General features: G+C 50.7%; 1 protein-coding gene across 9 annotated transcripts in view; it reads left to right on the top strand.

Annotated features, from left to right (window-relative positions):
• The window catches only part of NCOA1 (nuclear receptor coactivator 1), a 381,969-nt gene that overhangs the window by 360,966 nt on the left and 4,317 nt on the right, over positions 1-16,686 (top strand). For all 9 annotated transcript variants that reach the window (XM_074991446.1, XM_074991443.1, XM_074991444.1 and 6 more), the window contains 4 exons: positions 406-507; positions 3,749-4,148; positions 5,241-5,415; positions 14,249-14,432. In XM_074991446.1, the coding sequence (XP_074847547.1) occupies positions 406-507; positions 3,749-4,148; positions 5,241-5,415; positions 14,249-14,432 (861 nt within the window). The remainder of the gene's footprint in view (positions 1-405; positions 508-3,748; positions 4,149-5,240; positions 5,416-14,248; positions 14,433-16,686) is intronic.

The raw sequence follows: 16,686 nt of genomic DNA, 5'->3' as shown, positions 1-16,686 counted from the left end.
GAGTCCAAATCCCTCAGCTGGAGCTGCCCAGCTGTCATCCTCTTCCTCCAGCCATGCTGTGCAAGTTACAGAAGTCTGTAAACTGCCACCCCGTGGGTTCTGCTGTGTGCGCTCCTCTTCCATGGAGCCAGCCGACCTACAAGTGCTATCATTAAGGTGCGCCATTGTGGTAGCTAGACGTAAGCCAGGATAACGTCAAGGAACCCAGCTAAATGGACATTTCTGTGTTGCCCATTGTGCAGTTAGAAGAGATTGTGGGGAAACTATTAGGGGTCCCGTTAAATGAACTACCTGCTTCTCAGATAGGAGAAATGCTGTTGGAAGCCAGTTGTCCTGGGGAGAGGGGCTGTAGGTGTGTTATTCCGGTGCAAAGCTGTAAGCTCTGTCTGATTCCCTCCTCTACAGCTGATGCACCAGAATCGGCAGGCGATCCTGAACCAGTTTGCAGCAAATTCTCCGGTTGGCATCAACATGCGTGCAGGCATGCAGCCACAGATTACACCGCAGGTAACAGAAGGAAGCCACATGTTTGCACCTTTATCAGTCCAGCAGAAACTAATCCTCTAAGGGCCGAAGCATTGATTCAGAAGCAGCGGTAGGCTCTGTCTATTCCACTGAGAATGATGCAGAGTGAAGTACTACTCCACATGAGTAAGAAGAGCAGAATACAGCACCAAATGAGTTTTCTGTGGTGCTGCCTGTAGATAATCTCTCCAGCTTCCATATAGCATTTCCAGCTGGAAATTCTCTGTTACTCCTGGAGATGAGTGGTGCTGGCCTGGCCTTCACTGAGCAGGGTCTCTTTGTAACGTAGGACATTCTCTTATAGCTGAACCTCTAGTGAAGCTTTTGTAATGAACTCGCAAAGCCCCAGGTCCGGGAGCTCTAGCCCAGGTTCGTTAAGTGGGAGCAGATTCTGCTCTGTATAATGGGCAAAGACAGTGAAAGGTGTAGCCGTAATCTGGTAACTTTGTTCCATGCCAAAGTTCACGTCTCTAACCCAGTTATTTTGACTGTAGGGCTGTTTGAAACCATCTCTTGCCAGAATTGTCTATAAATGACGGGCTTGTTTCCCAAAGGGCTGAATCAGATTTATTCCAAGTTAATAAAATACCAGGGTGGAAAAAATTTTAGCCCAGTGGTGAAATATGAAAGTGAGCAGCAGCTGAAAACAAAGGGTTACAAGGGAAACTGTCCCCGTTGTTTTCTCTGGAGCTGTGGTGCCTGAGAGAATAACAGGGATGTCCAAAAAAAATCATCAAAACAGTTTGGAGTCTTGTTCGAGACACTGGAATCAGTAATGGCTTGGGGCTGGCAAGACGCGCCCTGGGTGCTGAGCTTGCCCTCACAAACAAGAGGTGTCTTTAAGTGTCTCTGCGAAAACCGGGTGTGATTTGAACAAGTTATGAATGTTTGAAAATAGCGTGTTCTGCGGGTGCAATGGAGTTGCCACATTTCTCACTACTATCATTATTATAGTGGTGACAAGAGACCCTGTCAAGCCGGGAGCTGTATGTATACAGAGAAAGACAGAGGCCCTGCTCCTGAGAGCTTACAGTGTAAATAGACAAGACTGGCAAAGGGGGTAGGAATCGGAGACACAGAAAGGTGAGGTAACTTGCCCAAGGTCCCAGAGCAGGTCAGTGCCAGAGCTGGGAATAAAGCCCAAGCCTCCTGGTTTCCACTGCCGTCTCCACTAGGCAACACTGCCTGGCTCGCTAAGGGTGCACGTGGTAGGCAGAGTCCATGGCAACAGTTGCTTGGGTGACTGCAGCTCTCATACAGCACATCGATGTAATGAGTGTGTATGGTGCTACAGAGGCTGGCAGGAAGACAGGTTCCTGCCCAGAGGAGCTGAACAGACAGAGCTCAGACAAAGAGAGAGGTTGGGGATAAGGTTTGACATTAAAACCCAAGTGACTGAGCACTTAAAGCTGCTATAGCCCACGGAGCCCATGCGATCATGCTGAACGGCTGCAGGCTATTGGCTGCCAGTGAGCGCAGGTCAGTTACTGAGTTGTGATCAGGAGCTATGGATTAGAGTCAGGGCTGAGCTGGGACAGGACACGAGGAAGTCAGGCACCTGGTTTCAGAAAAGAGCTAAGTAGTGGAGCGGGGAAGGAATCGGGGACAGAACCCCAAGCCTAAGGTTCACCAGAAGGCGAGGTCTGGATAGGGTGACCTGAATAAAGGACACCTGGTAAAGTTACACATATTCAGGTCAGTTCAATGGCAGTCGATCAGAATTATGCCGTCCAAACATTCCAGTTCATACCTAGTTAACTGTACCCCTGTACTCCTGTGTAGCTGGAGTCTTATTATTTACCATCTTATCTCTAAGCTTTACGTGGAGAGCGGTGACACACACACTCCTGTACGTCTTTCACATGGGACCAGCCTGATCTATCTCTCCCTGCCCCCTGCTCTCCATCCTACATGCCTAGTTGGGTCCCCGGGAAGGACCTACCTGTCCTGGTACCCAGTGCTGCATCTTTGAGGCCACCAGCCTTGCACTGTCATCCCCACCATCAGCCACTGGCCCTCCCAGTCATCGTCGGTGGGTGGCAGCTGGCAGCTGGAAAAGGAGGACAGATGGGACAGATGGGAGAGGAGACAGAAATACGGACCAATTGGTCCATTTAAAAAAAAAAAAAAAAAAGGAGGGACAGCTGCAGAAAAGCTTCAATACAGAACTGTTCCTTTAAAAATGGGGCATCTGGTCACTTTAGGTCTGGACCAGAAGCAGGTAGGTGGTCTGAGTCCTTGCTCAGACAGTGCCCAACCCCACTGGCTTATAGGCCAATCAGTGGACTGTGAGGCTGCCCCTCGGGCTCTTGTGGGTGGTCGTTCCCGCAGGCTTCACAGGGTACCCCAGCAGACATCTGACCTGAGGTCTGGGTGGTGATGAAGCTTTATGGTCCCAGAACCTCAATGGTCCCATGTTTTGGTCTTGCAGATGTTTACGCCGTGAGGGGTGCTCAGTCCGGTGACTTGTGGGCAAAGTTTGGAAGAAAGCCACCATCTTTCTTCCTCCTCAATTTCACCCTGAGTGCCAGTGGTTTATAAAATGTCATTTGCAACAACTGTGTGATGCTAGGAGCAGGGCAGAAGGATTATGATGCCAACTAAGAGCAGGGACAGGTGTGGCGGGAGGGAGCAGGGACAGAGGAAATCTGGAGAGGAGATCAGCAGGCTGGAGGAGAGAGCTTGCCCGGTATGAAGGGAGCGATCGTGCTGAGAGGGTCCAGCAACAGCTGTTCTAGAGGCAAGGTTGTGGTAGCAAGGCAGGATCTGGAGCTGCAACAAATGGTCTCTTTTGGACAGACGTTAGCAGCTGCACAAAATGACAAAGCTGAAATTTTTGCCAGTAGCTGCCCCTGCAGATGGGGAGCCCCTTGCAAAGGTCGTCTGTTCAGAGCCAGGCTGAGAACATGTGTTCCGAATCCCAGCTCTCTGGAGTCTTTCAAGCACTTATGGGCTGAGCCTGAGAGATTTTCCATTCACTTACAGGAACTAGCAGCACAGGGGCAGCTCTTTATTTCCAATCTGCTCTGCCTTTGAACTGCACAAACTGGCGGATTTACAGAGCTTCCCCAATTGCTCTTTAGGGTTTTTAGCTTTCTTTGCAAAACGATGATTGACACCACAGGCACCAGGAAGGGTCACTTGTCCATCCCCCGTATAGTACAGTTACTCTGACAGGAGGCAGAGTTATCGTAACTTTTAACATCTACCTCCTCCTCTGCAGCCACCTCTGAACGCACAGATGCTGGCCCAGCGCCAGCGGGAGCTGTACAGCCAGCAGCATCGGCAGAGGCAGCTCATGCAGCAGCGAGCCATATTAATGAGACAGCAGAGCTTCGGAAACAACCTTCCTGCCTCGGCTGGACTCCCCGTGCAGATGGGGGCCGCTCGCCTCACCCAGGCGCCCCCCCAGCAGTTCCCCTATCCCTCCAACTACGGTACGAATCCAGGAAACCCTCCCACCTCCACCAGCCCCTTTTCGCAACTGGCCTCCAACCCTGAGGCAGCGCTAGCCAGTCGCAACAGCATGGTGAACAGAGGGATGATGGGGAACGTCGGAGGGCAGTTTGGTGCCGGGATGACCCCTCCGATGCAGCAGAACATCTTCCAGTACTCTGGGTCAGGTACGTCTGGAGTTCGCCTTCAGCATCTGGTTCCTCGGGCAGTGTTATAGGTGTGTGGAGGTGCGAGTGAGGGCAGCAGGTGATGCAAGTAAACAGAGATACTGCACAGCTGACGTAATGACTTCCCCATGTACCCTTAGCTCCAAGTGGAGGAAATCCAGGTCATAATTACGTGGCACTTTTCACTCATTGATCCGAAGCTTTGCAAAGGTGGTTAGAAATCAGCATCTCCATTTTATACATGGGGAAGCTGAAGCTCAGAGAGTACAAGGCTTGCCCAAGGCTTGCAGCCCAGTTCTGACTGCCAGTCCAGCTCCTGTGTCCAGTAGCCCGTGCTGCCTTTGTATTTTTAATTAAACTACTTTAAATGTCCATGCGGAAGCTAAATGTCTGTAAAAGACCAACCCCTGTGCATGTGCTGAGGAGGTGTCTGAAATCAACTGCAGATGGAGGTTATTTCCTGTGTACAGATTATGTGGGTGGCTCAGATTAAATCAGTGAGTTTGTCCACAATTGGCTGCAGATGGACCTCTTCTTACTGCACCTGCTCCACACGTTTTATAGTTAAACAGCCCTTTTCCATCATTTAAAAAGAATCCAGTCTGAATCTGGCAAGGTATATCTGGTGTCGACAGTGAGTCCATAGGGGCAATTCCCCCACAGCAAGTGTGGTTTTGGAAATCAACTGAAACAGTCCTGCAAAGTAAATAGTGGCAGTGGCTTGTTCCCCAGTACAGTTGTTTCATTCTTTCTCTGGGCACTTACACACTGGAATAATAATCCTTTCTTGTTGGCACACAACCTCTGGGTCTCTCCCATCCCCATTTGGCTGCCAAATGCAGTACTTGGGTAACACAAAAGCAACAAAAAAGGGGGTGGGGAAGACACAGGGTCAAAACTCCAGGCTGATGCTTGAGCTTTAACACCTGCATGAGAAGGGAAACCCCCACAAGACCCTGCTGGAGGAGTTAGGAAATACTCTGCATGAGCAAAAGTGACAGAATGGGGTCCCAAGGGATTAAGAAGCAGCTTGTTAATTAGCAGCGTGGTCCTCTGCACAATGGCATGAAGCTCTCTGTCTCTTCTTCCCAGGCATGGGTCAGCAAAGTGAGCCTGCATTCGCTCCATCCCTCAGCCCCGGCAGCCCTCTGATGTCACCGCAGATTCCTCCTTCGCAGAGCCCCATGCTCCAGCCAGCACCGCCCACCCCCGGGTACCAGTCCCCGGACATGAAGACTTGGCAGCAAGGAACAATGGGGAATAATAAGTAAGTCTAACCTAAGGTCGGAGTAACATACACACAGATCGTAGGATAATGTCCTCCCAGTAACTGCTGAGGTCTGTGCTTTTGCCTCCAACTGGTCTGGAAGCAAGGGCCGAGGGTAATAAAACACGGCTATAAGACTATTAACATTAGTCATCAAGGGAGTGGAACTTGGCACCTTCAGTGTAAACAAAAGGCTTCTGCCCCAGCATTGCTCCTGGTGCTATGAGTTCGCTGGAGGTTGTGGTGGTCACTGGGCCCAGACACTAGAGAGACACAAGATCTCACAAGCCCGAAGCCAGTGTGGTATCCCAGCTTGTCCCCAAGCCATTCACCCTGCTGCTTAGGGCGCTGGGTTTCTTGTAGAACACCCGGCCAGCAATGGACTTTAACTGCGTAATTACCTGGCACAAAAGCAGTGAGCTCTCTCCAGTTCCTGCAGGGACTAATCCATGGGAGTTTGGGAGTGCTCAGATACAGGTGGGGGAGATACCATCAGGATACCATGGTGATAGCCACACAGGTCACCCTCCCGCAGCTCAAGCCCCTGCCTGAGTAGGTGAAGACCAGCCTCTGTTCCAGTTTCAGTACTGACACACCAGGAGCATCTCCTTACGCTCTGGCGTGTTCTATTTTGCCGTCAGATTCTCAGCTTTCAGAAGCCCACACCGAACTGGTTTTCTAAATGAGCACGTACATCCAATAGCCCACAGAGCAGTTCATTTGCTTTAATTGAAACCATTGTGTAGGTCTGTGTGAAAGCGAGGGACTTGTGCAAGCATTCATTCTGCCAGCACACCTCAGTCCTGTCCTGCTACTTAGGCGCTGGCTACCTCTGAGCAGAGGTCTGCCAATCTGTGCCGAAAGTTGACTAGTGTGAGAAATCTCTCACTCTGGTTCCCATTGGCTTAGCAAGGCTTTGATGTCAGATCTCAAGAGCTCGAAAGCTCCTAATGTATGAATTGACTTTGCAGTCTGGCTGTATCCGTTTGGAATGGGCTGTCCTTTCATTGGATTAACAGCTCCAGCATAAAGTGCTTGTGCTAACTCTGCTGCAAGGGAGCCCAGAAAACAGTGTCTTTGTTCAATGCAGTATGCTTCTGACTTGCCCTGTAATAGACGGCTGTGTCAGTCTCTAGATCAGGAAGACAAAAGGACCAGACTGGCAGGAGGGGAACTAGACATCTAACAAAGTGGGTCTTTGCCCACGAAAGCTGATGCTCCACAGTATCTGTTAGTCTATAAGGTGCCGCAGGACTTCTTGTTGTTCTCAAAGATACAGACTAACACGGCTACCTGTCTGATACTAAGCACAATTACTGCACTCTCTCATATACTGTACAGACCAGGCCTACGCTTTGTTTCTGAGCAGAACTGTAGTTTAGCTAGAACTCCTGTACCAATGGCCTTTCTCGTCACCATTGTTTTTCATGCTGTAGCCAGAATTACCAGACTGGATAAATGCTCCATATAAACTGGGGTGAATATTTCCAAGACTCACAGTACTGTTCATGCTGCGGAAGGGAGCTCTAATCTGCAAAGCGTTTGCCTGTGTTTCCGTATGTGTCATTCTGGCATGAGGTGCCGTGTGAGCTTTGGCCCACTAGGTTTCTGTGCAGTGCCATTGTTGTCAGCCGTGTTTCTAATTTCTGGAGTCCCCCCTGCTTATTAATGGTATTTTAGAATTCCTAGGAGTTCTGAGGGAGAGAGTCAGGTCCGCACCTCACCGAATGGCTTTTTACATTCATGGGGTTTTATAATCTCTTGTCCTTGTTTGGAGCTGGGCATTTTTAAATCCATTATGCACCAGTGGTGCTCAGCTAACAAGGCTCGGGCACTTTATGCAACCAGACTAACTAGGAGGCCAGTCACTGGGTAACAGCATCACGTGTTTGAACAAGACTTTTCCTTTCTGTGCCTCTGTCTCTGCTGACCCTTCTGCCAGTGGTGGGAGCAGCTGACGGAGCTGTGCCAGGGCAAACCCCAAGCGTAGATAGGGAATGCCTGGATTCACACCAGTTCTCCTTCCCCCAACTCGGAACAATCCAGGCTTTGCTTGCTCACCTGCACTTACATTTGTACTGGCTGCTGGGCCCCAGTTGCTGTACTGTGCAGGTCCCTAGGTAGACACAGTCTGTGCGTCTGTGTTTTTGTGCCCTGTGGAGCAAGTTTCTTAACAGCCTCTCGCCCCCATTTATGCTACAAAAATAATTATTTCTAAACACAGTTTGGGAGCATGATTGTGGCAAATCTGCACTGTGGTGTTGCCCATATGGACAGAAGCTCCTGCACGAGCCAGGGGTTAAACCTGGTGGATGACTAGGTGAAAAGATAGTAACAGAGAGGTAGCTGTATTAGTCTGTACTCCAACAAAACAAACCAGCAGAAATGTAGCGCTTTAAAGACGAACACAACGATTGATTTGGTGATGAGCTTTCGTGGGACAGACCCACTTCTTCAGATCAGTTTCACTGCCAATATAGACTGACTTATACAAGTACAGAGGACCAGAAAGAAAAAAATTGCAATAAAAACTGTCAAACCTAATAGGATAGGAGGAAGGGAGTGGCAGGGGGGATGTTAATTGTCCTGTCTGAGATAATTACGAGCATAATTAGGTGAAAAGATGGTTCTAACAAGTTTTTCTCAGATCACACCAGCAAGAGGAGGTTGTGCTATAAATAAACCACATGGGGAACAAGACCATATTTCACTACAGGGTTTAAATGTGGGGTTTTCCCTTCTCTGTCCTGTTTCCCTCTTGCACCCCGGCTATTGCAGCCCCCTAGAAGTGCCTGTAACCAAAAGAATGTTCTGTCTTGGGTTTGGCTTGTCATGATTCTGCTTCTAGAATGACGCACATTCTGACTGGGAAGGAAACAGGAAATCTATCCTGTAGGGTCTGACTTACAGAGAGTAGGGTCAGCTAAGGCCTGAACTGTAGCGCAGTGGTGCTGCGTGTTATAATACGAGGTAAGTACTTGTGATGGGGGAGGGAGGTGTGGTCAGTCTCCCTCTGTTGCCTTCAGGTCACACACAATGCCTCAGGCGCCCATCAGCCTTGCCTCTCCCACCAAAGACTTCCATAGTGACAGCACATCCTACACATTGGGCACGTCACTCCACTCAGAGCTGCTGAACTGGGATTTACTGCTTGCGAGCAGGATCCTCCAGCAGGTAGACTCCAGCATCAGAACAAACCATCCTTGGGGGGTGGGGGGAGCGGTGGTTACAGGGCTGTGGTTCGGCTCGGCCATGGCGCTCATGCTAGCTTTTGTGGGTTACAGTGCTGTAAACTGAAGGGTGAAGCTAAAAATAAATGCATTGATTCCAAAGCTAAAAGGGACCATTGTGATCACAGCTGGCCAGTAATTTCTACAACAGAGCTTTTAGAAGAGCCCATTCAAAAATTGTCCCCGCAGCCCTTGGTGAATTGAGGCAGTGGTTAATCCCTCCCATTCTGACTCTTGTTTGCAGTCTGAATTTGTTTAGCTTCAACTTCTAGCCGCTGGATCACGTTCAATGTGCCCTCTGATTTTTCCCGTCCACGTGCGGAGTGAATTTCATGTGCACCCATGTGGAGGTGATGTGTGTCGGGGGTGGGGCTGAGGAGTTTACAGTGTAGGAAGGTGCTGAAGCTGGGGCAGAGGGTTGGGGTGTGGGCTCTGCAGTAGGCCTTGGGATGAAGGGTTCAAGCTTGCCGGAGAGGGCTGAAGCTGGGGCAGATGGTTGGGGTGCAGGGAGGTCAAAGCTCCAGCTGGGGGGTGCAGGGTTTGAGGTAGGGCTGAGGGGTGTACGTTGTCCCAAGGCTTCAGCAGGGAGAGAACACTCTCCCAGGGATTCTCTCCCTACAGCTGCACCTGGACTGAGGGGTGGGGAAGTATCTCTCTCCATTGCAGCCCTTGGTAGGTTGCTGTGTGGCCACACTGCCATGCAGCTTAGAGGGAACTGAGATCAGGATGCATGTTCCTCTGCTATATTGGAAAGCCATTATTAAATACTTGCTCCTCCATGTAGCTATTTAGAATCAAGTCAGTCCTAACTTTGCAGATTAAGCAAAGCAGATTGAGCTCCTTTGGTCAGTCTCTGAGGCAAGGGGGGGCAAGAATTTTTGATGGGGGCTGCTCCAAAATTGTAAGTGGTCAAGGGCCGCACTTTTCAATGGACGGGGTGTGGGTGCAGAAGGGAGCTTGGGGGGCGGATTGGGGTTGGGGGGGTATGGAGTCTGGGAGGGGGTTTGGGCAGGGGCAGGGGGTTTGGACAGTGGGAGGGGATCATGGCAGGCTGGATCCAAAGCTTTGGTGGGCTGCATTCTGCCTGCCCTTGCTATAAGGCATCTTTTCTAAGCCCTCCATCACTCTCGTGGCTCTTCAATGAGCCTTCTCCTGTTCGTCAACTTCCCTCTTGAGTTGCGGGCCCCAGAGTGGGACACGGTATTCCTGCAATGGCTGCACCAGTGCTGAACACAGAGGGAGATAACCTTTTCCCTCCTTGAGAGTCCCCTGTTTGTGTGTCCCTGGGAATGCATAAACTCCAGCAAATCACTTCATATTCTTTGCAGGCTCCCTTCATGGCAAAGCAGAGCAGGCAACTCAAAATGCCTCAGCAACTTGAGGCTGTATCTCCCTTCTTTGGCACTCAGGCTGTCCCTTACGTGTTCCAAAAGTCTCATTCCCTGGCCCTCGGGGTTCTCAGTCTGTCCTGCAGGACTGCATTTCCCAGAACACCTGCCCACCCTCCGAGGGCCATACGGGGATGGTGTGTGCGTCTCAAGGCCCAGTACCCTGTTAGAAACACACTGTTAATATTGCTGCTGTTTGCTATTCCACAGCAGCGCAAGACGCTAGACGATCTAGTCCCTGCCCCATAGAGCAACATCTAAATCTCAGGCATGATGCAAAAAGACAAGCAGGAGCGAGGAAGTGGGACCCAGATGTACAATAGGTCACAGGGATGCGGAGCCAGACTAGGGAGGGGACGTTACCCCGGGTACAACTGGAGAGATCCCAAATAGAGAACTAAGTCCAGTTCTGGTGTGCCCACGCCAGTGTGAGCGCTGCAGAACGTGCCTGGCAGCGAGAGACCAAAGGAGTTCAGTGAGCTGGACTGGTTGAAGAGGCAGCTTAATCCCAATCTGTGTTGCACAAAAGGGTTCTTCAGTCCGTCAGAAAAGTGTTTGGCAGGCCCGTGGCTGACCAGCTCTACTTGTGACTCATTTTCGGGGGTGTGAGCAGTGTGTTTTGGTGCGCAGCTTGGCAGCGGAAAACAGCCGCCCCTGGGAGTCCGTGGACCCAGAAGCTGCCAGATGGCGTTTGCCTTCTCCACCACGCGTCCCAAACAAGCTGCCTGCTCATGTCGTGTGCCCAGTGACAGCCAAGGCAGAGGAATCACTTCACTGACTTGGTTCCAAGTTGATGCCGTGCAGTGCGGCTCCAGGACACTTGAGCTATGTCTACACGTGAAGCCTACATCGAAGTAGCTTATTTCAATGTAGCGACATCGAAATAGGCTATTTTGATGAATAACATCTACACGTCCTCCAGGGCTGGCAACGTCGACGTTCAACATCGATGTTGCGCAGCACCACATCGAAATAGGCGCTGCGAGGGAACGTCTACACACCACAGTAGCACACATCGAAATAAGGGTGCCAGGCACAGCTGCAGACAGGGTCACAGGGCGGACTCAACAGCAAGTCGCTCCCTTAAAGGGCCCCTCCCAGACACAGTTGCACTAAACAACACAAGATCCACAGAGCCGACAACTGGTTGCAGACCCTGTGCCTGCAGCATGGATCCCCAGCTGCCGCAGCAGCAGCCAGAAGCCCTGGGCTAAGGGCTGCTGCACACGGTGACCATAGAGCCCTGCAGGGGCTGGAGAGAGAGCGTCTCTCAACCCCTCAGCTGATGGCCACCATGGCGGACCCTGCTATTTCGATGTTGTGGGACGCGGATCGTCTACACGTGCCCTACTTCGACGTTCAACTTCGAAGTAGGGCGCTATTCCCATCCCCTCATGGGGTTAGCGGCTTCGACGTCTCGCTGCCTAATGTCGATGTTAACATCGAAATAGCGCCCGACACGTGTAGCCGTGACGGGCGCTATTTCGAAATTAGTGCCACTACTTCGAAGTCGCATGCACGTGTAGACATGGCTTTGGAGGATCATTTCACTCTCTGTTACGTGAGAAGTAGTAACTGGCTGCCTGGACTGATCAAGGTGCTTGGCTGCACTTGGCCATTTAGTAAGTCTCAGAGGCTGTTTGTTGTGGCACTGCAAAACAATACAGATGATGGCTGCTAGACAGACCACCAGAGCCAGGCACTGTAGTATTGTATTAGTTCTCACAAGTCCTGGGCTTCCTCCTGGATTTTCCACACACACCCTGCAGCTGAATGGAGGTGTCTGGGGCCATGCAGAGAGAGGCAGCCTGATCTAACAGCAGTGGAAGTCAGTGGAAAGCCTCCTGCTGCCATGGCTGGGCCTCGGCTCAGGTCCGTCATGCTCGGGGTGAAGTGCACTGCAGCAGAGGGCTGTTTCCTTTCTCCCTTTCTTTGGGGGGTCATAGCTGCCTGATTGTTCCAGGAGCTGTCTGTGTGAACACTGGAGTGTTTCTCCAGCAGTCGGTCCCAACCCACCAGTGGGTTGCAGGGCCCTCTGCAAAGACAGACTTCTCCCACACTGGTGTGGAGGAGAGGCCCCCTGGGTGGAGCTGGAGTCCTGAGCCTACCCCACATCCCCCCCTCAGCAACACCCTCTTGCTGTGGGGTTGGGCCTTGCTTCACACTCTGGGCATGACAGAGTGTCTTGTAGCCTTGCAGTGCCATATAGGTTGGCCTGGCTCCTCTGGGACCAAGTCAGGTGAGCGTCGTTGCATGCTGGTGCATGGGCTTGCAGTGCCAGTCAGGCCTGGCTGTGTGCAGGGTGGCGTTTTCGGCGGCACATGGAAGTAGGAAGTCTGGCCCCGCTGCAGTTCCCAGAGTTGGGAATCAGGCCTTGTTGGGCTGCAGCGCAGGCAGCCAGGCCGTGAGTCAGGCCGGTTGGGGGTGAGGGGTGACCTGTGTCACCATTGTGGAAGAAAGGAGGATGTTACATTTTTCTGGCTGGGGACTGGCGGCTGTCTTAGTCTTGTATTCTAGGAGGTACTTACAGAGGTGGCTTAAGTCCATGGATTACCAGACACAGGTCTGGTCAGGCTCCCCTTGCTGGTGGCCCACCAGAGTGTTGTGAGAAGGTCCAGATACGGACTCCCTCACCTGCGTTAAGCTTCCCTGGGTTTCGGCAGGCTGCAGCCCTGTTTCTTTCCTGGGCTTTTCTGGCACATTTCCTGGGCATTAGCTCTGTTATCCTCCATGGAAAGGGAGTCCACGCCCAGCCCACAGATCCAGCACTGACCCCCAAGACATCTCAGTAGCTTAAGTACTATCCCAGAATCTCATGGAAGGTGTGAGCCTTCTGGTTCACTCTTCAAGAGGTCACGTGGTATGTGGAGCATAGAACACAGAGGCGCCATGCCCAGAGTTTTACAGCGCTGTTCCTCTGTACTCAATAACCCAAGAAATACACAGTTCTGTGACAAATAGTGTATCCTAGTGTATTTTCCAGCCTCTGTTTCCTCTCCACTCCAGTGCATTCCTTGGGTTGGGGCCAGGGGCCACCTACCATCCTTCTGGTTCAGTGCATGGTGTATGGACTGAAACGTGGAGTCTTCTCTGACCATGGCTGTCCATCTGCTTCCCAAACATCCCTCTGTGGGTCTTCCCCTGGTCCACCCAGTGTCTGTGAATTCTTTGTGTAGCATTTGAGGATTTTCTGCTGTTCTACATGCCAGCCCCAGCAGAGGCAAAGTGGAGAGAACTGCTTTCCTCTAGGAAGCAGTTACTTTTTTTTTTCCCCCCTCCCCGGGTAAGACCTATTCAGGTGCTGATAGTCTTTACCCTATTCCCTAGCGTCTCTGTCCTGGCAGAGACATGCATCTAGCCTTGTAAGCTACTGAGGGTGGACCCACAGACCTAGGCTTTCCTTGATGCAACAATTTGTGCTAACTGCATCCACATCAACCAGAATTCATAAATCACACGGTCAGAGCCTTCAGCTCATCATACCCTGAGATGTTCCATTTGGCCTTTTGTAACATGCAGCTGTATTTTCTAGGGTTCTGTTTGCAGGAAAGTATTTTGTACTCCCAGTGATTTCATCAGGCGTCTTTGAAGGCGAAATTTGGCCCTTATACTTGTGGGATTTAAAGGGAAGAAATTAATCAGGTTCTTTAGAAACTAAATAAGATTTTCATCGACACCGCTCTGAAAAGAACATGATCCTTTCTAGAGAACTTGTAAAGCCACTGATGGAGTTAGGTTAGTTTGAACATTCCTGTGGAAAGGGCCTTTCCATGATAAATTCTGTAAGCCATTTCTGGAAGGGTGTTGTTTTCTTCAGTGGATAGAAGCAGGAAGTCATGAAATTTACTTCCCAGGGGAGGATAAACCACAGAGATATGGCTGCTGTAAATATTGTATCAACTATTTTAAAAACAGGCTTTCTCACTCCAGAGCCGTTATCCGCCTCCCACGACCACCTTCCCCCTTCCCTCTCTATTACAGACATCTCTCTGGTTCCATTTCTGCAAGGATGTCTGTTGCTGGAGGTCTGGCTCATTGCCTTTGTGAGCGTCTAGCAAGTAGCAACTCTCCTAGCATCTGACACTTACGTAGAGATGGGGCTGTTAGTCCAATTCCTTTGGAGACACTCCCTGGCTCCAGACTTTGCTCTCCATGTTAGTCTTACTGAGCTCCTGACTGTGTAATCCCTCTTCCTTTTTTTGTCTGGATCAACAGTGTATTCAGCCAAGCTGGGCAGAACCAGCCCACACCTGCACAGCAGGGAATGTACAACAACATGAGCATCACCGTATCCATGGCCGGAGGAAACACGAACGTCCAGAACATGAACCCCATGACTGGCCAAATGCAGATGAGCTCACTGCAAATGCCCGGGATGAACTCCATGTGCTCTGAGCAGGTCAGTGCAGCAGCGTTCTCATTCCCTATCAGCCGAACACTGGGCACTCCAAGAGCCTGAGCAGTGGTACCGCCACCCCGCTGACCACCAGCCTGTTCCACTGGGGCGGGGGGTAGGGGGAAGGTGTCTCTTAACAGGTCTCTAACTGTATTAGGTGAATTTGTTTCTGTAGCTTTCTCCATGGGTGAGGAGCATGTGTCCCACACTAACGTTGTGGTGCTCTCCCAGGGAGCTGCCTGAATTCCTGAGCCAAAGAGCTAATGAATTTAATGTGTTTATTTTTGGTGTGCTGGGGTTTTTGCCTACCAGATGCTTGCTGCTATAACTTGGAACACATCACATCTCCCCTGCTCTCTGCGTCATGCATACCCCTACCTTAGCTGTCTATTGTCCAGCCTGCTGGGTGACCAGAAATCCTGGCTCTGGAGTCATTTGGTGTTTTATAGACTCAGCTTTGGGATCTCCATTTTCTCAGGGATACTTACTTTTAGGTTATCGTCTTCCTGTGCCTGAGAGGCAGGAACCTACTTCCACAAGTACACTTACGCATGTGACACTGCAGCAAAGGGCTGGAAGGAAACAGGCAGAGCGGTCTCTCTTCCTGCATTGTGTCAAGTATCAGAGGGGTAGCCGTGTTGGGCTGGATCTGTAACAGCAACGAAAGGTCCTGTGGCACCTTATAGGCTAACAGAAAAGTTTTGAGCATGAGCTTTCGTGAGCACAGAGTCACTGAAATGAAGTGAAAGTCTGTGCTCATGAAAGCTCATGCTCAAAACTTTTCTGTTAGTCTATAAGGTGCCACAGGACCTTCCGTTGGTCTTCCTGAATTGGCACCAACAGTTGTAAGCTTAGCTGTGTTTTGAAGCCTGGTGCAACAGGCACCGGTTTAGTCGAATTGTGAGATCATTACAACAGATCACAATGAAAATTAAGAGGCGTGCATTCAACCCGTCAAAGATCACGGTAGCTGCATGCAGAGTCCCCACTGCTTCCTCAGCCTGTAACCCTCAGGTGTGTGCTGAGGACTCCTGACTGCTAATTAAAGAGAATTTGACCTTTCATGGGAAGATGAGGCAGGTTGGTTCATACTTAGACACAGCAGGAAGACCCTGAAGTTGGTGGTGGGTCTGATTGGTAAAACTCCCATGACGTCAGGGCAAGCAGGGCTGAATGCTTTCAAAATTCCCAGCCAAAATGTGGCGGCTCCTGGTCTAGTATGGCTGCTTGGATAAGGTCTCAGGCCAGGGGGCTGACTTTGGATCTTGTCTTCTAGAGTCACCAAATCCTTGTAAAGTATCAGAGGGGGAGCCGTGTTAGTCTGTATCTTCGAGAACAACAAGAAGTCCTGTGGCATCTTACAGACTAACAGATATATTTTGGAGCATAATGGTACAGATGTCAACACATACAAATGTGTGTGTGCATGCACCCCCTTGAAGCCAGGCAGATACGGATCTCCAGTTAGTGCTCTCCAAAATGGCCAGAGAGGTTTCCTGGCTGCAGTTTGCTACAGGACTCGCGCCCTGAGGAGCTCATTTCAGGAGACCTTTGCTTCAGTGTCTGTACAGAGAAGTAAGAATCAGATGATAAGCTGATTCAGTGCACAGAGGGCGAGGTGGTGGAGTTTGCCCAGAATCCTGTGAGGTGGCACTGGGGAGCTGCACCAGCCTTGAGGGAAGCATGGCAGACATTCTGCCTCCAGAGAGTGTCTCTCCCAGGGGTCTGGTGTACGTAGCTGCTCATGCTGCATCACCATGTAGGCTAGTGCAGACTGCTTCGTCTAGTGGTGGGAGGCGACGTAGAACCATAGGGTTGAAAGGCACCTCGAGAATCTAGTCCACTCCCAGAGCTGTAGCAGGACCAAGTAATCGAGACCATCCCTGACACGTGTTCGTCATACTTGTTCTTGAAAGCATCCCATGATGGGAGTTCCACAACCTCCCTTGGAACTGTATTCGAGAGGTTATTTCCTGGTAGAGTTATCCCGTTTTTCCTACTATCAAACCCAATCTCCCTTACTGCAGATTAAACCCATTACTACTTGGTTTACCTTCAGTGGCCTTGAAGAACAGTTGATTCCTGTGCTCTTTATAACAGTAGTTCATTCATTTGAAGACCATTACCTGATAGTTAGTTGCTCTCCTGGATTCTCTCCACTTTGTCCACATCTCTCTTGAAGAGTGGTGTCCAGAAATGGACACTGTACTCTAGAGGAGACCTCACCTGTGCAGAGCAGTGGCTCCATGCCCTCCCC

Source organism: Carettochelys insculpta, chromosome 3 (assembly GCF_033958435.1).
Source record: "Carettochelys insculpta isolate YL-2023 chromosome 3, ASM3395843v1, whole genome shotgun sequence".
NCBI lineage: Eukaryota > Metazoa > Chordata > Testudines > Carettochelyidae > Carettochelys > Carettochelys insculpta.
This window is presented reverse-complemented; position numbering and strand designations above follow the sequence as displayed.